Genomic DNA, 24434 nt, shown 5'->3' on the forward strand with positions numbered 1-24434 from the left:
AGCTGCTCCACTTCCAATTCAGCTTCCTCCTAATGGCCTAGGAACAGCAGCAGAAGATGGCCCAAGTGTTTGGGCCCCTGCCATCCCCATCGAGACCCTGATGAAGCTCCTGCTTCCTGGCTCCATCCTGGCCCAGCCCTGGCAGTTGTGGCCTTCTGGAGAGTGAACCAGTGGATTGAAAATGTCTGTCTATGTTTCTCTCCCTCTCTCTCTGACTTTCAAATAAATAAATAAACCTTTAAAAAAGTCACTAAATGTGTGATTCCATTTATCTATAGGCCAATATATAGGTACAGAATAGGCTAATTCACAGAGACAAAAAGTAGAGTGATTTTCGTGGTTGGTGGGAGAGAAGACTAACTAGGGAGTGATGGCTAATAGATATAGTATTTCATGGTGAAGGTATTCTGAAAGTAGGTAATGGTGATGGTTGTACAACCTCAGTAATACACCAAAAAAAAACACTACTGAATTGTGTGCTTTAAAAAGGTGAATTTTATGGTGTGTGAGTTATATATCAGTTTAAAACTCCTATATATCTGTTAGTTTCAGTTGGCATAAGATTTTGTCATTTCTGCTTCATCTCCTTTTTTTCCTGATTAAAAGAAATTTCAGATGCAATTTTATTCCTCCATTTTTTATGATGTATTTCTAAAAATGGATTTTTTAAAGATTTATTTTATTTATTTGAAAGGCAGAGTTTTGGACAGAGAGAGACAGAGAAAAATGTCTTCCATTCCCTGCTTCACTCCCCAGATTCCCACAATGGTTGTAGCTGAGCCAGATGGAAGCCAGGAGCCAGGAACTTTTTTCCGGGTCTCCATGTGGGTACAGGGGAGGTGCCTGGGCCTTCCTCCACTGCCCTCCTAGGCCCATCAGCAGGAAGCTGGATTGGAAGTGGAGCAGTGCACATATGGGATGCTGGTACAAACGGGATGCCATCATTGCAGGCAGACTTTAGCTATTTGACAACACTGGCCCCAATGGATTGATTGATTTTTTTCAAGATTTATTTATTTTGGGGTGCGGGGCTGTAGTGCAACATGTTAAAGCCCCGGCCTGTAGTGCCAGCATCCCATGTGGCTGCCAGTTTGAGTCCTCGCTGTTCTACTTCTGTTTCAGCTTCCTGCTGATGCTCCTGGGAAAGTAGCGAAGGATGCTCAAGAGTTTGGGCTCCTGCACTCACATGGGAGACCTGGAAGAAGCTCCTGGCTCCTGGCTTCAGATCGGCTCAACTCTGGCTATTGTGGCCATTTGGGGAGTGAACCAGCAGATGGAAGACCTCTCCCTTTCAAGTAAACAAATAAATCTGTAAAAACAAAAGACTTATTTATTTCAAAGGCAGAGTTACAGAGCAGCAGGCAAGGGGGAAGACAGAGATCTTCCATCTCCTGATTTACTTCCTAAATGGCCACAACAGCCAGGGCTGAGTCTGGCCAAAGCCAGAAGCCAGGGGTTTCTTTTGGGTCTCCCACATGGGTTCAGAGTCGCAAGGATTTGGGCCATCCTCTGCTGCTTTCCCAGGCACATTAGCAGGGAGCTGGATTGGAGATGGAGCAGCCAGGACTCAAACTGGTACCTATATCAATGCCAGTGCTGCAGAAGATGGCTTAAGCTGCTGAGTCACAAAACTGGCCCCTGGATTTATTCTTTTTTTTTTTTTTTTTTTTTTTTAAGATTTATTTTATTTATTTGGCCGGCGCCGCGGCTCACTAGGCTAATCCTCCGCCTAGCGGCGCCGGCACACCGGGTTCTAGTCCCGGTCGGGGCGCCGGATTCTGTCCCGGTTGCCCCTCTTCCAGGCCAGCTCTCTGCTATGGCCAGGGAGTGCAGTGGAGGATGGCCCAGGTGCTTGGGCCCTGCACCCCATGGGAGACCAGGAAAAGCACCTGGCTCCTGGCTCCTGCCATCGGATCAGCGCGGTGCGCCGGCCGCGGCGGCCATTGGAGGGTGAACCAACGGCAAAGGAAGACCTTTCTCTCTGACTCTCTCTCTCACTGTCCACTCTGCCTGTCAAAAAAAAAAAAAAAAAAAAAAAAGATTTATTTTATTTATTTGAAAGACAGGGTTACAAGAGAGAGGTAGAGACAGAGAGAGAGAGGTCTTCCATTCGCTGGTTCATGCCCTAGATGGTTGCAACAGCTGGAGCTGCGCCGATCTGAAGCCTGGAACTTCTTCCAGGTCTCCCACGCAGGTGCAGGGGCTCAAGGACTTGGGCCATCTTCCACTGCTTTCCCAGGCCATAGCAGAGAGCTAGATTGGAAGAGGAGCAGCTGGGACTCGAACCAGTACCCATATGGGATGCCGGCACTTCAGACTGGGGCTTTAACCTGCTGCACCACAGCACCGGCCCTCCCCCACACTCCCAGATTTATTCTTAAACCATAGTGCTGTTATGCTGTTAGTACAGTTAGCAGCCAACAATTCTTATCATCTGCTGTGGCTGTCTATATTGGTTTGCTTGATTTGGGTCTGAGAAGGTTACACTATGATTGGTATATTTGTTGTGTCTCTTATGTGAGTGCTTTGATGAAATGGGTTGGACCAGTGATTGTTGTTTGTCCTACTGTTTTCAGTATCTGTTTGATTACTGAGGGTATTATTGCTCTTATTTCTCTTTCCCACAGTTCCTTGCAAAGCATAAGTAAGCTTTAATGTTTTGATATATTCAAGTTTTTTTGCTTTTGTGTAATTGATTTTTGATTCCTCAGCCTAATATTTTAAAAAATTTAACTAACCATTGATGGATTTCTCTACCATCATTTAAAAATGCTTCTATTCTAAGCAATATGTTAACTTATTTACGATTTTTAGGTAGTTGGTAAAATAACCTAGTCCCTGAGTTTTTGTTTTTGTTTTTCTAAGCAGATTCATCTGTTGACTTTTGTTTACAACCTTGGATGAGTAACAAGGAAAACAAGGTAAACTTTATATTTTTTTTAGCAATTTTTAGAGTTTTGTGAGAATAAGTTCATATTTCACATATCCTATAAATGTTAAAAGGTTTCTATATAGGTATAGCAGAACTCCAACTGAGGTAGTTTCAGGAAAAATGGGAGTTTATGTCACGTTATGAGGAGTTTCAAGGGGGGGGGTGTTGTCATAGGGTGTGTGTATTCTTTTTTCCTTTTTTTGGGGGTGTGTGTGTGTATTCTTGGGATTGATGATATCATCAAGGCTCTCTGCATCTCTTTGTTCAGCTTCACTCTGTTCTGTCTCATCTAGCATGTTAGCTTCATGAAGGCAAAGATTTCTCTGTTTGCCCGTAACAGTTCTTGGTACATGATTTTCTGTTAATAATTTGTGAGATTGTTAGTGAGTTGTCTTCATTTGTAGAAACCCAAGTCTACACTCTTAACATTCATTGTCAAAAAAGAAGAGTATGATTTAGGATAAATGAGAAAGAGAGTTCTAATGGACTTACCCAGGTTATACATTCTTCTCTATGATAATCACTGGGCCAGTGATTGGGTTGGGATAGGTATAGATGTCCCTCAGTATCTGGGTGGGATTGGTTCCAGGACTCATGCAGATTCCCAGAATCTGCAGATGCTCAGCCTACCATGAGATGGTGTAGTGTTGGTATAGAATCTATGTACATCCTCTAGATTTCTTTTTTTATTTATTTATTTATTTATTTATTTATTGGCAGAATGGACAATGAGAGAGAGAGACAGAGAGAAAGGTCTTCCTTTGCTGTTGGTTCACCCTCCAATGGCTGCCGTGGCCGGCGCGCTGCGGCTGCCGCACCGTGCTGATCCGATGGCAGGAGCCAGGTGCTTCTCCTGGTCTTCCATGGGGTGCAGGGCCCAAGCACTTGGGCCATCCTGCACTGTACTCCCGGGCCACAGCAGAGAGCTGGCCTGGAAGAGGGGCAACCGGGACAGAATCCGGCGCCCTGACCAGGACTAGAACCCGGTGTGCCGGCGCCGCTAGGTGGAGGATTAGCCTAGTGAGCTGCGGCGCGGGCCCATCCTCTAGATTTCTTATAATACTTAATATGTTGTAAATTGTATGTAAATAGTTTGTATTGCTTAGGGAATAATGATAAGAAAACAAATCTTGGGCTGGCGCCGTAGTTCACTAAGCTAATCCTCTGCCTGCGGCACCGGCACCTGGGGTTCTAGTCCTGGTCGGGGCGCCGGATTCTGTCCCGGTTGCCCCTCTTCCAGGCCAGCTCTCTGCTGTGGCCCGGGAGTGCAGTGGAGGATGGCTCAAGTGCTTGGGCACCTGCACCCGCATGGGAGACCAGGAGGAAGCACCTGGCTCCTGGCTTTGGATCTGCATAGCGCGCTTGCTGCAACGCACCGGCTGTAGAGGCCACTTAGGGGCTGAACCAACGGAAAAAGGAAGACCTTTTTCTCTGTGTGTGTCTCTCTCTCACTGACCAACTCTGCCTGTCAAAAAAAAAAAAAAAAAAGAAAAAGAAAAAGAAAAACAAATCTGTGCATGTTCAGTACAGATGCCTTTGTTTTTCTTATATTTTCAATCCACACTTGGTTGAATCCTTGGATATGGAACCTGTAGTTACAGAGGCCTACTGTAATCTGATGTTGGATTCTGGATCTGTGTATGTGCTTGTGCATTGTGCATATGTGCACAGAGACAGCAGAGGGACTCACAGCTCCACCAGGACCAAGTCAGGTAAAAAGTGGTAGGTTCCTCCAAGGCAGCAGGGATGCTGAGGAGATCAGCAGTTTCTGTCAGCTTAAACAGCCTGGACGTGAGGTGTGTAGTCTCATTTTATGAGCCTTAAAATATATAATTACTTGTAAAACTTAGAGAAAGGGGATGAGATTTTAAAAATTTTACTTTTCATAAGGTTTTGGAGGATTATTTTTGTAAATGATTGCAAAAGGATCTAAAATAAAAGTTACTTCATGTGTCAGGGATTAGCAAACCAGAGCTCATGGTCCAAATCCCCTCCCCCCCCCCCCCCCACCTTTTTTTTTCCTAACAGGCAGAGTGGACAGTGAGAGAGAAAGAGACAGAGAGAAAGGTCTTCCTTTGCTGTTGGTTCACCCTCCAATGGCCGCCGCGGCTGGCGCGCTGCGGCCGGTGCACCGCGCTGATCCGATGGCAGGAGCCAGGTGCTTTTCCTGGTCTCCCATGGGGTGCAGGGCCCAAGCACTTGGGCCATCCTGCACTGCACTCCCTGGCCACAGCAGAGAGCTGGCCTGGAAGAGGGGCAACTGGGACAGAATCCGGTGCCCCGTCCGGGACTAGAACCCGATGTGCCGGCGCCGCAAGGCGGAGGATTAGCCTAGTGAGCCACGGCGCCGGCCCTAAATCCCTTCTAATACCTGTGTTTGTAAAGTTGGGAACACAGCCAGGTTCATTTGTTATATTTATGGCTGATTTCATGTTAGAGCAGCAGAGTTGAGAAGGTTTGCTAGAGATTGTACAGCTCACAAAACCTCAAATGTATAACTTTCTAGTCCTCAACAGAAAACACATCAATTCTGCCCTATCCACTGGCCCCTGTATTTAAGTACAGAGAGTTTCAAGTGTGAGGGATGTTTTATAGAGGGAGTCCAGGTGTTGTGAAGTTGAAATTAAGCCAGAAAGCATGATTTCTTAAAACTGCAATCAAATTTTACAGAAATATACTTATTTTCAAAAAATAAAAAGTTTCTGAAGGAGAACATAAATTTTCCCTCTGGAAGATAATTTATTTTCATAGGATAGCTGATGGATTGACTTTCTAAAAGTATTAGAAGTAATTTGATAATAACAGTATTATAAAATTGGACAGCAACAGTTAGAGAGACATGAGATGCTCAACAAAAGGGAAAGAAGTGAGAGTATGGAGAAATAAATGGATTAGAAAACTGAGAGGCCGGCGCTGTGTCGCAGCAGGTTAACACCGTGGCCTGAAGCGCCTGCATCCCATATGGGCATCGGTTCGAGACCCGGGTGCTCCTCTTCCGATCCAACTCTGCTATGGCCTGGGATAGCAGTGCAAGATGGCCCAAGTGCCTGGGCCCCTAGAACCATGTGGGAGACCCAGAGGAAGCTCCTGGCTCTTGGCTTTGGATCGGCACAGCTCTGGCCATTGCAGCCAATGGGGGAGTGAACCAGTGGATGGATGACTCTCTCTCTCTCTCTCTCTCTCTGCCTCTCCTTCTCTCTCTGTGTAACTCTTTCAAATAAAAAAAAAAAGAGAAACAAAACAAAAAACCAGGACTTAATGGAGCTACTACTGTGCTGTATTTTTGCTAGATCTTGTCTAACCTGTAGAAGTGTAACCACTTTAGCAGAAGAGAGACATTCTCTGGAGTCTAGCTTTAGTTGTCTAGTATGTAAGGAACCGAGTATGGTAGAGGGATAGGTTCTCAAAGCAGATGTGACTAAAAAAGCTGGGATGTTTCATGTATTATTTCTCATAGATTTTCCCCCCAGCTTATTATGAAAAATATTAAAACACAGTTTTTATATTACACAGCTGTCTTATTTTTCATGGACTATCTAGGTGAGCATCTAGTTTAAATAGTAGTGTGTCACAGTAGCCCCTTGGTGCCCCTGTGCCTTAGAAATATTTGCGACTAAGCACTAACCCTTTGTGAGGGTAAAAATCACTTTGAAGGTCCTTGTTTTCATCTTAAACATTAGTGTACATTTTGCAGTCTAGTTCTTATGCACATATTGTTTTAGTGTGTGTTTAATATTAGTCTGAAATAAAATTGACACTTAAAGAGAAATGTTAGATTTTCATTCTGGTCCTTGAGCATCCTTAGCATACTGCTATTCACCCTTTGGAGTTCATAGTCACTGGGTTAAAAAGCAAAGAAATAAGTTGTTCCAGTATGACGATGAAGAATTACTTGGTAAAGCTTGCTGAGCCCAACTTTTCTATTATTTTCACTTTGTTCTCTGAGCCTTGTGTTGCTCAGATTCAGTTGTGTGAGAGTGAGTATACTAAACATGGTACTAGGTTCTCTACGTATGTGCCAACAATTTTAAGATTTTTTTTTTATTATTTGAAAAAGTTACAAAAACGCAGAGGCAGAGAGCAAGGGAGATAGAGATCTTCCATCCGCTGGTTACTCCCCAAATGGCCACAACAGCTGGAGCTGGGCCAATCTGAAGCCAGGAGCTTCTTCCCGGTCTCCCACGCAGGTGCAGGGGCTCAAGGACTTGGGCCATCTTCCACTGCTTTCCCAGACCATAGCAGAGAGCTGGATTGGAAGAGGAGCAAGCTGGGACTCAAACTGGTGCCCTTATAGGATGCTGGCACTGCGGACTGTGGCTTCACCTGCTACACTGCAGCACTAGCCCCAGTTTTCAGGCCCAGTTTTTAGGCCTTCAATTTTCAGGAGTCTCACTTGGTAAGAGGAGCAAGGAGATCTGGGAGCAGGAAGGAAGGTTATTAATACACCTACAACAAATAGCCCCTCATTGTCTGCATTGTGATTTACAGATGCTGAGCACATGGAAAGTTGAGACAGCTTTTTGGAGCCTTGTACTATTCTCGTCTAAGTAGTGAATGTGCTTCTCTTGTTCACCTCACTGTCGTCTTTCTTTCAGGTTGGTGTGCCTGGAGATGGAAAACATTTTGAAAACAAAATTCCCAACACTGATTTAAGCCATACTAGCTTCTTAGAAAATGAGAGACTTACATCTCTGACCAGCTTGGAAGATTCTTCTGGTACTGTAATTTGATTTGCGGTTTCCTGGTTCCTTACTTTCCACTCTGCTGCTGCTTTGCCAACTTTCTGGTTTTTTTTGTTTGTTTGTTTGTTTGTTTGTTTGTTTTTGTTTGTTTGTTTGTTTTTGTTTTTTGACAGGCAGAGTGGACAGTGAGAGAGAGAGACAGAGAGAAAGGTCTTCCTTTGCCGTTGGTTCACCCTCCAATGGCCGCCGCGGCCGGCGCGCTGCGGCCGGTGCACCGCGCTGATCCGATGGCAGGAGCCAGGAGCCAGGTGCTTTTCCTGGTCTCCCATGGGGTGCAGGGCCCAAGCACCTGGGTCATCCTCCACTCCCTGGCCACAGCAGAGAGCTGGCCTGGAAGAGGGGCAACCGGGACAGAATCCGGCGCCCTGACCAGGACTAGAACCCGGTGTGCCGGCGCCGCTAGGCGGAGAATTAGCCTAGTGAGCCACAGCGCCGGCTAACTTTCTGGTTTTTTACCTTCACCTTTTCTTCCTACCTTTCAGCACTCAGATGGTCATTTCCTATAAGTGATGGGATTTAAAAACTTAATTCTGTATATCTTGATATGATTATTATCCTACAATTTAACATCATTGGATACAAAGTAGTCACCTAAAGGTGCCACTTAGTTAAAAGTCCCGGTCGGGGCGCCGGATTCTATCCCGGTTGCCCCTCTTCCAGGCCAGCTCTCTGCTGTGGCCAGGGAGTGCAGTGCAGGATGGCCCAAGTGCTTGGGCCCTGCACCCCATGGGAGACCAGGATAAGTACCTGGCTCCTGCCATTGGATCAGCGCGGTTCGCTGGCCGCAGCGCGCTGGCTGCGGCGGCCATTGGAGGGTGAACCAACGGCAAAGGAAGACCTTTCTCTCTGTCTCTCTCTCTCACTGTCCACTCTGCCTGTCAAAAAAAAAAAAAGAAAAAAGTACTATGTGAAGAAATTAGGTAGCCGATGACATAGTTAGCCTCTACTCTCTCCAGAACCTCATCTAAGAGCAGAGAATTGTGTAGCTAAACTTTAGATTGTACCTCAACAGTACAAGAATCCTCTGGCCGTGTGTAGCAGGTCTGCAGCACATGTGGGAGGCCCCATTGGCAGATACACTTGGAAAAGTAGCTGGGGCCAGCTCATTCATGGCTTTGAAGGCTGGGCTGTTGAGCTGACTGGGCAGATAGAAACCATAAAGAGTGTCAGGACAGGGTTTGCTGAAAAAGGACATTTTCAATTGTTTTTGGATTGTGGAATTGTGGATAAGGAATTACTGAATTTATAAGATTTTTTGTTTCAATAGGTTTCATTCTTAAAGGTGAAATTATTAAATCAAAGGCTTTTTCTGTTGATTACTAAATTAACCTCTAAAAAGTCTGTGTCAGTTTATTATACTACTACCGTTATGATATTCCTGGTTTTATCTTGCCCTTTCAGTGTCTCGTCTTCTCTCATTCATTCATTCTTTATTTTTATTTCTTCTATGATAGGCTTATCTACCCTGTTTTGACAATGTTAACCACTTGCCACACCATTTTATGAAGAGCCTCTTTCCCTTTGCTTTCTTATGCTACATTGTCACTTGATAATATTCCAGGGTCTGTTTCTGCTGTCCTTTCACAGAGGTTAAATCCTCAGCTTGTATTAAAATGTTCTTAATGACTTGCAAGTGACTGAAATATTAGTAATTTTCTCATGACAATTGTGAAAAGAAAAACCGTTCATTGAACCATTTGTATCTTTCCAGGTTTTTTTGATTAAAATTATTTGTAGTTGAGTCACTACCTCAAAATCTTCTTATATTTTTGTCTATTTTGTCAATAGATGATGATATCAATGATGAAGAGTTTTATGATGATCATTTGGAGGCTTATTTCGAACAACTGGCAATTCCAGGAATGATATATGAAGACCTAGAGGGACAGGAACCTCCAGAAAAAAGTTTTAAGTTACCTACAAGTGATCCATGTCAGGTATGTTTAAATCTTTATGGTATTTCAAAAGTCTGGCCTAGAAAAATTCCCATTCGTTTCATTGGCTGTTAATGTTAAATTTAAGCCTTTGGTTTTCTTTGGACTCTTTTATCCAAATAAGGGTTGATGAGAAATACCTGTTTGTTCCTAATTCTTCTTTCTTACCTTACTCTAATCTACAACAAATGAAAAGATAGTACAGTGAGGGCTGGCGCCGTGGCTCACTTGGTTAATCCTCCGCCTGTGACACCTGGCATCCCATATGGGCACCGGGTTCTAGTCCCAGTTCCTCCTCTTCCAGTCCAGCTCTCTGCTGTGGCCCGGGAAGGCAGTGGAGGCTGGCCCAAATGCTTGGGCGCCTGCCCCTGCATGGGAGTCCAGGAGGAAGCACCTGGTTCTTGGCCTCGGATCGGCGTAGCTCCAACCGTAGTGGCCATTTGCAGGGGTGAACCAAAGGAGGGAAGATCTTTCTCTCTGTCTCTTTGTCTCACTAACTCTATCTGTCAAATAAATTAAAAAAAAAAAAAAAAAAAAAGATAGTACAATGGATGTTTGTATACCTTCCATCCAGTGTTAACAAATTTTTTTTAAGAATTTATTTATTCATTTATTTGAAGGGCAGAGTTAGAGAGAGAGAGAGAGAGAGAGATCCTCCATCTATTAGTTCACTCCCCAGATGACCAAAATGGCCATAATTGGACTGATCTGAAGCCAGGAACCAGGAGATTTTTGGGGTCTCCCATGTGGGTGCAGGGGGCCAAGTACCCAGGCCATCCTCCACTGCCTTCCCAGGCCACTAGTGGGGAACTGGACCAGAAGTGGAACAGCTGAGACTCAAACTGGCACCCATATGGGATGCTGGCGCCACACTCAGTGGCTTTATCTGGTATGCCATGGTTCTGGCCCCGGCCATTTTTTCTATTTTAAAGATTTATTTATTTATTTGAGAGAGAGAGAAGAAGAACCAAAGAGAGAGAGTCCTTCTGCTGTTTCCCTCCCAAGATGGTGGCAACAGCTGGAGCTGGGCCCAAATGAAACCAGGAGCTTCTTCGGGGTCTCCCACATGGGTGCTTGGGCCCAAGCATTTGGGCCATTCTCTGCTGTCTTTCCTGGCCATTAGCAGGGAGTTGGATTGGAAGTGGAACAGCCAGGAAATGAACTGGCACCTGTATAGGATGCCGGCACTGTGGGCAGCAGCTTTACCTGCTATGTCCCTAACCAGTTGTTAATGTTTTCCAGTTTTGTGGTTTTTTTTCTCTGTCCATAAATGCTTCCTCCCTGAATCATTTGAAAATAAATTGTGGATAGCATAATGTTTCCCCCAATAAATCAACATTTATCTCTGTGAATAAGAACATTTCCCTTCATAGTCACAATTCTGTTACTTAACTTTGACACACTTATGTCCTTGATTGTGTCTGATCCAGAATACGGTCAGAGATTACACTTGCCTTGGGTTGTCCTGTTTTTTGTTTTGTTTTGTTTTGAGATTTGTTTAGTTTATTTGAAAGGCAGAGTTACAAAGCGAGGGAGACAAAGAAAGAGAGATCTTTCATCCTGCTAGTTCACTCCCCAAATGGCTGCACTGAGACCATCTTCTGCTTTCCCAACCACATCAGCTCCCTGGATTGGAAGCTGAGCAGCCAGGACTTGCACCATCATGCTAGCTTCATAAGTGGTGGCTTAACCTGCCGCACTGCAACATGGATACCCTTTTTATTCTCTTTTAGGAGTAGATTTGGAGCAGTTCTTTCAGGAAATTAAACACTGTATATAGTCTTGACTTTTTGTCTTGTAGAATGATTCCTTATCTAGATATATGTGACTTTTTTTTCCTCCTGAATTAGATTAAACATTTTGTCAAAATTTCAAATTAAACTTTTTTCTCATGAGTGGATTCATATTAAGTACTGGGAATGTTGTATTACCTCACATAAGGAGAAGTGTAATCCTATTTGTCCCACTATTGGTAATTGCTATATTTGATAGTGTTGGTTAAGATATTAATGGCTTTGTATATATGAAATGCATGAAATTTGTATACCTTAAATTAAAAGTTTCTAGGACAAAAAAAGGTAGTACTGGCTACATGTCTCCTCATGAAAGCACATCTTCCACTTTGTTGTGAATAAGTCTACGGGGTGGCACAGGAAGATCGTGTGATCATCCTGCTCTCCTCAGCCCTCCCTGAACTGGTTGTAGTATCTTTGCAGAAGCCTCCCTTCTGCTTTCATGACCTGGCTTCCTTCCAGGAAACAGCTGTTCTCTGCTGCCCATGTTTGCCCCCTCAAGATATATGATTTTAATGAATACAGCTAACATATTCTTTTAACAGGAAAATGAAAACAATGCTTTAACCTGTAAATTTCAATCAGAAAGTAACAGCTTTCTGATTTCCCATGGCTCACATTCTTCAGAAAATTCTGAAACAACCCACAAAGAGAGTGAGGAAGGCCATGCTGTTTGTCATTCTGGGATCAGTAAGTACTGAAATAGGATTCCTAGTTCTTTTTTTTTTTATTGTTGTTGTTGTTGTTGTAGATGTTATTTTTAAAGATTTACTTTATTTATTTGAAAGATACAGTTAAGGCCGGCGCCGTGGCTCACTAGGCTAATCCTCCACCTTGCGGCGCCGGCACATTGGGTTCTAGTCCCGGTCGGGGTGCCAGATTCTGTCCCGGTTGCCCCTCTTCCAGGCCAGCTCTCTGCTGTGGCCAGGGAGTGCAGTGCAGGATGGCCCAAGTCCTTGGGCCCTGCACCCCATGGGAGACCAGGATAAGTACCTGGCTCCTGCCTTTGGATTAGCACGGTGTGCCGGCCGCAGCGCGCCAGCCGCGGCGGCCATTGGAGGGTGAACCAACGGCAAAGGAAGACCTTTCTCTCTATCTCTCTCTCTCTCACTGTCCACTCTGCCTGTCCAAAAAAAAAAAAAAAAAAAAAAAAAGATACAGTTACAGAGAGAGAGAGATCTTCCATCCTCTGGTTTACTCCTCAGATGGCCGCAACAGCTGGAGCTGTGCCAATCCAAAGCCTGGAGCCAGGAGCTTCTTCCAGGTTTCCCACACGGGTTCAGGGGCCCAAGGACTTGGGCCATCTTCTACTGCTTTCCCAGGCCATAGCAGAGAGCTGGATCGGAAGAGGAACAGCAGATACTAGAACCGGTGCCCATATGGGATTTTGGCATTTCAGGCCAGGGCTTTAACCCTCTGCACCACAGTGCTGACCCCAGGATTTCTAGTTCTTTTTTTTTTTTTTTTCTTTTTTTAAAGATTTTATTTATTTGGGCTGGCGCCGTGGCTCACTAGGCTAATCCTCCACCTAGCGGCGCCGGCACACCGGGTTCTAGTCCCGGTTGGGGCGCCGGATTCTGTCCCGGTTGCCCCTCTTCCAGGCCAGCTCTCTGCTGTGGCCAGGGAGTGCAGTGGAGGATGACCCAGGTGCTTGGGCCCTGCACCCCATGGGAGACCAGGAAAAGCACCTGGCTCCTGGCTCCTGCCACCGGATCAGCGCAGTGCGCCGGCTGCAGCACGATGGCTGCGGCGGCCATTGGAGGGTGAACCAACGGCAAAGGAAGACCTTTCTCTCTGTCTCTCTCTCTCACTGTCCACTCTGCCTGTCAAAAAATAAAAAAAAAAACCAAAAAAATAAAGATTTTATTTATTTATTTGAGAAGTAGAGTTACAGACAGTGAGAAGAAGAGACAGAGAGAAAGGTCTTCCGTCATTTGGTTCTCTCTCCAAATGGCTGCAATGGCCGGAGCTGCGCCGTTCTGAAGCCAGGAGTCAGGAGCTTCTTCTGGGTCTCTCATGCAGGTACAGGGGCACAAGCACTTGGGCCATCTTCCACTGCCTTCCCAGGCCACAGCAGAGCGCTGGATTGGAAGAGGGGCAGCTGGGACTAGAACCATCACCCACATGGGATGCTGGTGCCTCAGGCAGAAGATTAACCTACTGTGCCATGGCGCCAGCCCCATGATTCCTAGTTCTTAAATTGTGTATTTGACTTCACCTTTTTCTTTAAAACAACTTTTTCCTTAAGATAATTTATTTGAAAGACAGTGTTACATGAAAAGAAAGGGATCTTACATCTGATGGTTCACTCCCTTGATGGCCACAGTGGTCCAGGCTAGGCTAGGCCAAAGCCAGGAACCTGGAACTCCATCTGAGTCTCCTACATGGGTGTCAGGGGCCCAAGCACTTGGCTCATCTTCCACATTAGCAAAGAGCTGGATTGGAAGTGGGGCAGTTGGGACTCGAACCAATGCTCATATGGCAGTGTCTTGATTTGCTGTACCACTGCACTGCCTGCCCACCTGCTCCCCCACCCCCTTTTAAAAGAGATTTTTATTTGAAAGGTAGAGAGAGCGAGCGAGCGAGCGAGTGCTCTTTGATTTGCTGGTTCATCCCCCAAATGCCTGGAATAGCCAGGTTAGACTGGGCTGAAGCTAGGAGCCAGAAACTCTGTCTCAGTCTCTCACATGGATGGGAGGAATCCATGTACTTTGGCTGTCATCTGCTGCCTCCCAGAAGCATTTGCAGGAAGCTGGATTTTGAAACAGAAGCAGAAGTAGGATTCTGTCCCAGGCACTCCAATATGGGATGTGGCTTAACCCACTGTGCCACAATGTGCCCTCCCAAGATTCATTTCTTTTTTATGATTGATTATATATTAATCTTTCTATCTTTTCAAATTTTTAGATAGTTGAAAACTTTTCAGAAGCATTTTTGATAGTGTCTAAGTAAATTGGTATCATTATTAACACTGGCATATATTTCTTGGTTGACTAATATGAATAATTTTCCTCTGACAGTTGAGAATTAGAAATAAATTCTGTATGATAGACTTTGTCATGTTCATTATTGCTTCTTAATGCTGTTTCCTTTCATATGCAGTTACTGAAGTTGTCAATGAATGCCATAAATGCTAGTCATTTTGTTTATGTAAAATTTGACTATCAGTAAGTAGTTTTACATTAGATTACCCAAACTTTGACACTGTTCCACTTTGTTTCTTTACTTTTCGGGTAATTCTGTAGGATCTGGGAACAGTAGAACACATGTAGATGGTTCATCACAATTTCCTTCTAGTACCTGGAGAACTGAGAAAAAAAGGACAGAAAGTTTGAAGGGTATTGTTCCAGATCAGAGCAGGGTAAGTTCATATGCATTGTATTTAAATTTGCTGTGAAAAGAAATGAATCTTTTGTGTTGTATGATACCAATTTTTTTCAAATAGTAGTTATTGTTGACTTCTGGAGAATAACAGAATGCATTAATGTCTCTGATAATATTTGTGTGTATGTATCTTTGATAACAGTATTGTACAATTGTATAATTTTCTTGCATTTAAATATTTAATAACTTGAATTTAGATTATTCACCTAAAAAGTTCTTCAGTTAATGTTTGATCATTAAGGAAAAAGTGAACTGCTTTTATCTTACTCCAGCATATTTATTTTTGTTTTTTAGTGTTTCTATTTGTTAATGGTTAATGTTACCCATTTCTCCTATGGTTGAAGCTTGGTAGTAACTTTTGACACTCTTCTATCCCTTTTTTAGTAATATGTGGGTCAGGATTGTAGGATGGTTTTTACTGTTCAGGTGGAGTATGTATGTGCTTACTAAATATGTGGAGAAGACAGTCATTTTATTCTTAGAGCAGTCCTCTGAGTATATTACAGCAGCAGGTGATGGAATTGTCAGTTCAGAAGACTCATTCTTTTTAGAAAGTTCTCAGGCTTATGTCCTGGAGTTGTTCTCTCCTGTTTATTTCTTTTACCCCTATTCAAGTTCAAGGTACTTATTCTGTCATGTTTCCATCTGATCAGTCTTGTTGGCTTTTTTTTTTTTTTTAATTTATTTATTTTTTTGAAAGGCAGAGAGAGAGAGAGAGAGAGATCTACCATTACTTTTGCACTTCCCAAATGATTGCAGTAGCCAGGGCTGGGCCAGGCTGAAGCCAGGAGCCAGGAGCTTCTTTTGGGTCTCCGTGCAAGTGCAGGGGCCATAAGACTTAGGCCATCCTCTTCTACTGCTTTCCCAGGCCATGGTAGAGGGCTGGATTGGAAGAGGAACAGCTGGAACTCGATCCAGGGCCTGTATGGGATGCTGGTGCTGTAGGTGGTGGCTTTAACTGCTACGCCACAGCGCCGGCCCTGTAGTGGCTTTTTTGTACTTAATATTCTGTCTGTTATCTATCATATTAATACTTCTTGAGTGCTATATAATCTTGGCTCAATGTTATCTGTCTCTTTTACTCTTGTACATTTCTTCTACAAATCCTTGTTTCTAGTTTTTTTTCCCCTTGCTTTCCTAATCCAGATTATGACCCTCTTTCTTACTTTAGGTCATATACCTGGGTACTTTTAAATAATTGTAAACTATGTTTATTTGTCTGAACTCCTGTTATATTAATCATTCTACATATTTTACTTATCCAGAATTAGCTCTTCAGCAGATTCAAGAATTTGCAGCTCATTCCAGAAATCACTTAGGTACAAATAAAGTACAAAGCCCTTCTGTGGTCACCAGAACAGGTATTCTAGAATCTTTGGGGTTTTTTTCCTAGGACTGATTCGGAGAGAGATATCAGTGGTATAGACTTAAACAATTCTTTTTTTTTTTTTTTTTTTTTTTTTTTTTTTCCGGAAGAGGAGCAGCCAGGACACGAACCAGTGCCCTTGTGGGATGCTGGTGCTGCAGGCAGAGCAGACTTAATGTAATTCTAAAATATTTCTGTTATCTAATATGTTTCTAGCCCTCATCCAATTGGAACTAACACATTAGGGGAAAACAAGAAGAAACAACATTTATTAGTTTTATAAGTTTTATAAATATATCAATATATCAATCTGTGGTATTTAATTTTGGGCTAGGGATTTTGTTCTGTTACAGTTTAGTAATCTTTTTTAAAAAATTTTATGTATATGCGAGGTAGAGTTACAGAAAGAGGGAGAGACAAAGAGAAGAAAGGTCTTCCATTTGCTTGTTTACTCCCCAAATGGCTGCAAATGCTGGAGCTGTGCTGATTGAAGCCAGGAGCTTCTTGTGGGTTTCCCGTGCAGGTGCAGGGGCTCAAGCACTTACACTGCTTTCCTATGCAGAGGAAATTTGTTTATGCTTTCTCATAAGCAGAGAGCTGGATTGAAAGAGCAGCAGCTAGGACTTTTACTCGTGCCCATATGGGATGCCAGCATTGTAGGCAGAGGCTTAGCCTACTACACCACAGTGCCAACTCCATAGTCTTCATTTAATAGTGACTGTTTGCCATTAAAAATGGAATATGTTGGGGCCAGCACTGTGGCATAGTGGGTAAAGCCGCTGCCTGCAGTGCTGGCATCCCATATGGGCGCCGGTTCGAGTCCAGGCTGCTCTACTTCCAGTCAGCTCTCTGCTATGGCCTGGGAAAGTAGTAGAAAATGGCCCAAGTCCTTGGGCCCCTGCACCTGCATGGGAGACCCGGAAAAATCTCCTGGCTCCTGGCTTCAGATCAGCACAGTTCCAGCTGTTGTGACCCACTGGGGAGTGAACCAGCAGATGAAAGAGCTCTCTCTCTCTCTCTCTCTCTCTCTTCCCTTCTCTGTGTAACGCTTTCAAATAAATAAATAAATAAATATTTTAAAAATGGAATATATTGAAATTATTATTTATTTGAGAGGCAGGGCAAGCGTGAGTACCCACTTCTGCTGGTTCATTCCCCCAAATACCTTTAAAGGCTGGGGCTGGGACTGGGCTAGGGCTGAACCTAGGAGTTGGGAATGCCATCATGGTGGCAGGAACCCAGTGCTTGAACCATGGTCCCTGCCTTCAGGGTCTGCCTTTGGAGGAAGACTCAGCAGCCCATGCCAGGAATTGAACCTAGGTACTCCAGTCTGGAGTGTGGGCATCTTAACTGCCCCATTTCCTTTTAATATGGGTAAGCACTCACAAATTGCTGGGAACCTTGAGTAGGTCATTTCAGCTGAGAATTACTGGGGATCTTCTCAGTGAGAGTTAAGTACTTGATGCACAAGTCATGCAGAGATAATCCTCTTTACTTGGTAGGAAAATAAAAGAAGTACTTAGATAATTGTAAAGTAAAGCCAAGTCCTGTTAAACTGCATGGCACTTCCTGTAGGAAGCCCCCAAGTTCTGATTGTGTTGTGTTGCAAAAATTTTTTGAAGGTGGAAATTTTTCCTGTTGTAAGCAAAGACATGATCTGATGATTCATTTCTGGCCCATCTTCTCAGGAAGTATTGAATACCTAAGACAGCTGTTTCTGTAGGAGCCTAGGGATTCTCAATGCTGAAACACCACAGAGGCTGCTAAGGAGGCTGGTGCATATGGGACAGGATGTGTGAACTTGTTCTCACACTTCTTAAATGGGGAAGAAATCCCTGCCTGCAGGTCACCCTTCAAATACATTATTGCATGAAGTGTCCATAGTTTTTTTTGTACTTGGAGTAGTACAGTTTGTGTTACTGTGAAGCAACCTAGTGGTATCCTTCATTTGGCAAGATCTGCAGCCCGTTTTTTTCTGTTGTGTGAAGTCTGTAGAACACAAATACAAGCTACTATCTTGAGTTAATCGAATTCTTTCTGTTTAATATGTTACTATACAAGGGTACTTTTGAAAGTTTTAGGAAAAATTAAAATCTATGCATAATATTTTCATACTATACATCTCCATGAGCTTTTTGAAGAATTCGTATGCATGGATTTAAAATATCTTGCAGTAAAGTATACTTACCTTTAATTCTATTTTCCACAAACTTTTTGAAGTACTGGCTTATCTTAGAAACAAATTGTTTTACCACTAAAATAGTGTAAATTTGGGGGAGTTGAAGGTGCATGGGTGCCATCTGGTGGTGAAAACTCTCCTTACCTAAAAAGGAAAAAATTAAAATAGCTAAATAAATAATTGAGGGTGTCAGCTTAACATTTGTTTGAATTCTTTTTATAGCTGGATTGTAAAACTTTGGGCCCTTTTTGAATCCTTTTATGTGTATCTTTTATTACATCCTTGTTCCCTACACTGTTTATTACATCCTTGTTCCCTGCTCTGTTTCTTCAGTAATCAGGATATGTTTTCATGCTGTCCAGCATTGCTTTCTAATAATCTGGTAATTCTGCAAACCATGGTGTGAGTTTTGTATCTGGGATACTTTTTCTTTTTTAACTTTTATTTAATGAATATAAATTTCCAAAGTACAGCTTATGGATTACAATGGCTCCCTCCCCATAACTTCCCTCCCACCCGCAACCCTCCCCTTTCCCGCTCCCTCTCCCCTTCCATTCACATCAAGATTCATTTTTAATTCTCTTTATATACAGAATATCAGTTTAGTATATATTAAGTAAAGATTTCAACAGTTTGCACCCACATAGAAACACAAAGTGAAAAATACTGTTTGAGTACTCGTTATAGCATTAAATCACAATGTACAGCACATTAAGGACAGAGATCCTACATGAGGAGTAAGTGCACAGTGCCTCCTGTTGTTGACTTAACAAATTGACACTCTTGTTTATGGCATCAGTAATCATGGGATACTTCTTCTAAACGATACCCACCTTGCTTGCTCAGGGTGGGCATTTAGTATAGCAGTTAAGATGCTGCCTGGGACACTTAGGTCTGATATCTGGGTGCCTGGGTTCAAGTCCTGGCTTCTCTTCTAACTCCAATTTCCTGCTAATGTATACTCTGGGGAGGCAGCAGGTGATGGCTTGAGTAGTTGGGTCCTTTGTAACCAACCATGTGGTAGACCTGGATTGAGTTCCTGACTCCTGACTTCAGGCTGACCTAGCCAGGCTGTTGTTGGTGTTTGAGGAAGATGAAAGCTGATGAAAGATCTCTCTCAATATGTGTGTGTGTGTGTGTGTGTGTGTGTGGCCATTTGTCATCATCATTTTCTGATTTTCAAATAGAAGGAAAAGAAAAATAAAATTCTTTTTTTGCTTCTTTATGCATCTCTATTTTCATGTTTTATATTTTTAAAGTGTGATAAAATATATACAACATAAAATTACCATCTTAACCATTTTTAACCATTTTTAAATGTATAGTTCAGTAGTGTTAAGCATGTGTACATCATGCAGCCAATCTCTGGAACTCTTTTCACTTTGCACAAGTAAAACTCTATCCCCATTAAGCAACATTCCCCTCTTTCTCAAAACTCTGGCAGTTTGTTTTCTATTGCTATGAATTTGACTACTGCAGGTAACTTCATATAAGTGGAATCACAATATATTTAACTTTTCTGTTTCTGGTTTATTTCACTAGGTGTGATATTTTCAGTGTTTATTCATGTTGTAGCATGTATCAACATTTTATTTATGACTGAGTAATATTCTATTATAGTACATTTTATCTATATCCTCATCGATCAGTGGAATCTTAGGTGTTTCTGCCTTTTGGTTATTCAAAGTAATGATGTTGTGACCATTCCTGTGTAAATATTTGATTGAGTCTCTGCTTACAAGTCTGGGATATATATATCTAAGAATGGAACTCTTGAGTTATGTGGTAGTTCTAACTTTAATGTTTTGAGAATTGCCTTCCTTACTGTTCAGTGCCTCTTTTTGGCATTAAGATGATTATATAGTTTTATTAATGTGATGTAGTACATTGAGTTTTTTATATCAAACCAGCCTTGCATTCTTGGAGTACATCCCAATTGGTTATGGTGAATACTCTTATAATGTGTTGTTGGATTGAATTTGTTAGTCATTATTGAGGATTTTCCCTTTCTGTATTCATGAAGGATACTAGTCTAAAATATTCTTGTGATGTCTTTATCTTACTTTGGTATCAGAATAGTTGTGACCTCATACAGTGAGTTAGGAAACATTCCCTCTTCAGTATTTTGGGAAGAATTTGAGAAGAATTGTTTGGTGGACTTCACTAGTAAAGCCATCTGGTCCAGGATGTATTTGATTCTTGGACAGTTTTTGATTACCAGTTTAATTACTTTACTCATTACAAGTCTGTTGAGATTTTCTATTTATCTGTGTTTTAGGAACTTTATGTAACTTAGACTTAATTCATTTCTTTTGGGTTGCTTGATTTATTGGCCCACACAAATGTGCAGAGTTCTCTTATTATCCCTTTTATCTTTGAAGGTCAGTAGTAATGTCTACTTCAATTTCTGAATTTAGTCACTTTTTGTTGCATATCATCTTTCATCTGTTTAGTGAATGAGTTTTCTATTTTGCTAATATTTTGAAAGAATCAGCTATTTTTCTCCATTTTTAAAATACTCTCTCTAATCTTTTTTTTTTAAAGATTTATTTATGTATTTGAGAGGTAGAGTTATAGACAATGAGAGGGAGAGACAGAGAGAAAGGTCTTCCTTCCGTTGGTTCACTGCCCAGATGGCTGCAACGGCTGGAGCTGAGTCAATCCAAAGCCAGGAGCCTGGTCTCCCATGTGGGTGCAGGGACCCAAGGACTTGGGCCATCTTCTACTGCTTTCCCATAGCAGAGAGCTGGATTGGATGAGAGGCAGACCAGACTATAACTGGTGCCCAGATGGGATGCTGGTGCCGCAGGTGGAAGATTAACCTACTGTGTCACAGTGCCTGCCCTGTCTCTCTAATCTTTATCATGTCCTTCATTTGCTAGCTTTCAGTTTAATTTGCTCTTACTTTTTAGTTCCTTAAGACGTAAAGTTAGGTTATTCATTTGAGATTCTGCTTCCTTTATGTAGGCATTTACAACTATAAATTTCACTTTTAACACTGCTTTTGCTGCATCCCATTTTTTTTTTAAAGATTTATTTATTCTATTTGAAAGGCAGAGTTAGAGAGAGAGAGAGAGAATATCTTGGATCTGTTGGTTCACTCCCCAAGAGGCCACTGAGCTGATCCAGAGCCAGGATCCAGGAGTTTCTTCCGGATCTCCCATGTGGGTACAGGGGCCCAAAACTTGGGCCGTCTTTCCCTGCTCTCCCAGGCGCATTAGCAGGGAGCTGGATCAAAAGTGGAGCAGCCAGGGCTAGATCTGGTGCCCATATGGGATGCTGGCACTGCAGGTGGTGGCTTTATTTGCTACACCACAGTACCGGCCCCAGCTTTGTAAGTTTTAGTATCTTGTGTTTCCACTTTCATTTCTCTTAAGTATTTTGTAATTTTCTTTGACCTATTGGTTGTTCAGTATTATGTTTAAATTGTATATATTTGTGAATTTTCTAGTTTCATTTCTAACTTCATCCTATTATGTTTAGAGAAGATATAGGGGAGTCTTCAACAAATTTGTGGAAAATATATATTATGAAAACTATGCATGGATTTCAAATTTTTTAAACAAAGTATTTTAAACTTAAACTTAAATTTCATTTTTCCATGAATTTTTTGAAGTACCCCTGCACTTTGTATATCTTTTAGTGTTTCTGAGACTTGCATTGTGGCAGAAAATATGATCTGTCCTGAAGAATGTTGCACATGTTCTTATGAAGACTGTGTCCTGCCATTGGTGGTAGGGTGTTTTGTGTATGTCTGTTAGGTCTAGATGATTTATTGTGTTATTTATGTCCTGTATCTCCATCCCTATCTTCTGGCTGATTATTTTATTTTTGAAGGTAGTATATTGAAATTTTCAACTAGAATTATAGAACTTCTTATTTCTCCCTCCAGTGCTGTTAATTTTTACTTCATTTATTTTAGGGGTCTGTTATTCTGGATGTAAATATTCATAATTGTTATATCTTGTTATATTGACTTACTAATATATGATGTTCTTCTCTGTCTCTTGTAATCCTTTTTGTTTGTATATCAATTTATTTGATGATATAGCTACCACCACTGTTTGGTTACTATTTCCGTGGAGTATTTTCTTTCTTTTTAATTTTTAAAATTATTCATCTATTTATTTGAAAGACAAAATGGCAGAGAGAGAGGAAGAGAGATTCCACCTGCTGATTCACTCCCTAAATGGTTACAACAGTCAGTTCTGGGCCAGGCTGAAGGCGGAGACAAGAACTTTATCCTGCTGAGTATCTCGCTTCCTCAGCAGACTCATAGAATGGCGGATGTCCTAAACAGCACTCTGGCCACAGAATCAGCCCTAAAGGCATTCCAATCTGGCTGAAAAGCCCATGAGAGTATTTCAGGCATGGAAAGCCAAGACACTCTGGCAAAAAAAAAAAAAAAAAAAAAAAAACCACACAACACCTAAATGAAAGATCTCTGTGAGTGAGATCCCAGTGGAAAGAACAGGTCTTCAAAGAAGGAGGTACCTTTCTCTGAAGGGAGGAGAGAACCTCCACTTTGACTATGACCTTGTCTAAATCATCTATTATTTTTCACTTTATGTTTCTGTGTGGGAACAAACTGTTGAAATCTTTACTTAATGTATGCTAAACTGATCTTCTGTATATAAAGAGAATCAAAAATGAATCTTGATGTGAATGGAAGGGGAGAGGGAGTGGGAGAGGGGAGGGTTGCGGGTGGGAGGGACGTTATGGGGGGGAAGCCATTGTAATCCATAAGCTGTACTTTGGAAATTTATATTCATTAAATAAAAGTTAAAAAAAAAAAAAAGAACTTTATCCTAGGTACTTGGGCCATCATCTGCTGCCTTCCCAGGTGCTAACATAGTAGGAAGCTGTATCAGAAGCAGAGTACCTCAGAGGAACTCCAATATGGAATGTCAGCAATGCGAGTTGAGCTTAACTCATTGGCTCCAATGCCAGCTCCTTCTTCAGTTCTTATTTTTAACCCTTTTGTGTCTGTATCTAAAGCAAGTTTCATGTAGCCAGCCTGTAGTTGTGTTATATGTTTTTTCTCATTCACTCAGTCTGTGTCTTTGATTGGAGAATTGCATCTATTTACATTTAAAATGATTACATATCAAGAGGAAATTACTTTTGTCACTTTGTTGTTTGTATTCTGTGTATATAAATTCTGTAGCTATTTTCTTTGTGGTTACCATGGGGATTACGTTTAACATCCTGAAGTTATAAAACTCCCATTTGAATTTGTACCAACCCAACTTCAGTCACAAACAGAAGGTCTGCTTCTCTGTGTTGCTGTTGATGTCACAGATAACATTTTTACACATTGTGTGCCCAGTGTCATAGATTAATGGTTTTTTGTGTAGTTGTCTTTTACATCATGTAAGAAATAAAAAGTGGAGTTCCAAATTAAAGTTTCATTAATATTAACTTTTATTATTGCCTGTGTAGTTACCTATACTGAAAATCCTTGTGCAATTTTGAATTGCTGTCTACTTGTCTGATTCTGATGTTAGCTCTGTGTTCAGACTGTTTTCTGACTTCTAGTATGCCATGCAACTTTTTTCTTGATGTCTGGGCATGATGTTCCAAGTAAAAAGAACCGCTTTAAATTAGCCTTTAGTTGTGTTGTAATGGTTGAAGGGGAACAGAAGTGTTCTATAATTGGATGGTTAGATCTCACTGTTTTAGGGTGCCTGTGGCTGTAGACTGAATTTCTCAAGTGTTTCTCCGTGTTTCTCTTCTCCTTAGGCTGGCTGGGATAGGAAGAGGAAGCTGGGGTTTGGCATCTCCTGTTTCCCAGTTTAGTTTGGCTCTGATCAGACCCCTCAGGGTGAATAGTTTCTCTTGTGGGCAGGGTTTCTAGAACAGCTAGTCCAGGGAATTGTGAAATGCCTTCTCTCTCTTTTTTTTTTTTTTTTTTATTTTTTGACAGGCAGAGTGGACAGTGAGAGAGAGAGACAGAGAGAAAGGTCTTCCTTTGCCGTTGGTTCACCCTCCAATGGCCGCCGCGGCCAGCGTGCTGCGGCCGGCGCACCGCGCTGATCCGATGGCAGGAGCCAGGTGCTTCTCCTGGTCTCCCATGGGGTGCAGGGCCCAAGCACCTGGGCCAT

The 24434-nt window shown here is 42.2% G+C and overlaps 1 protein-coding gene across 5 annotated transcripts in view; it reads left to right on the forward strand.

Moving 5' to 3' along the window:
- The window catches only part of CEP192 (centrosomal protein 192), a 150440-nt gene that overhangs the window by 27868 nt on the left and 98138 nt on the right, over positions 1-24434 (forward strand). For all 5 annotated transcript variants that reach the window (XM_017343984.3, XM_070050534.1, XM_070050531.1 and 2 more), the window contains exons 6-10: positions 2869-2921; positions 7528-7648; positions 9463-9611; positions 11947-12091; positions 14647-14762. In XM_017343984.3, the coding sequence (XP_017199473.3) occupies positions 2869-2921; positions 7528-7648; positions 9463-9611; positions 11947-12091; positions 14647-14762 (584 nt within the window). The remainder of the gene's footprint in view (positions 1-2868; positions 2922-7527; positions 7649-9462; positions 9612-11946; positions 12092-14646; positions 14763-24434) is intronic.

This window comes from Oryctolagus cuniculus, chromosome 10 (assembly GCF_964237555.1).
Source record: "Oryctolagus cuniculus chromosome 10, mOryCun1.1, whole genome shotgun sequence".
NCBI classification, from domain to species: Eukaryota; Metazoa; Chordata; class Mammalia; order Lagomorpha; family Leporidae; genus Oryctolagus; species Oryctolagus cuniculus.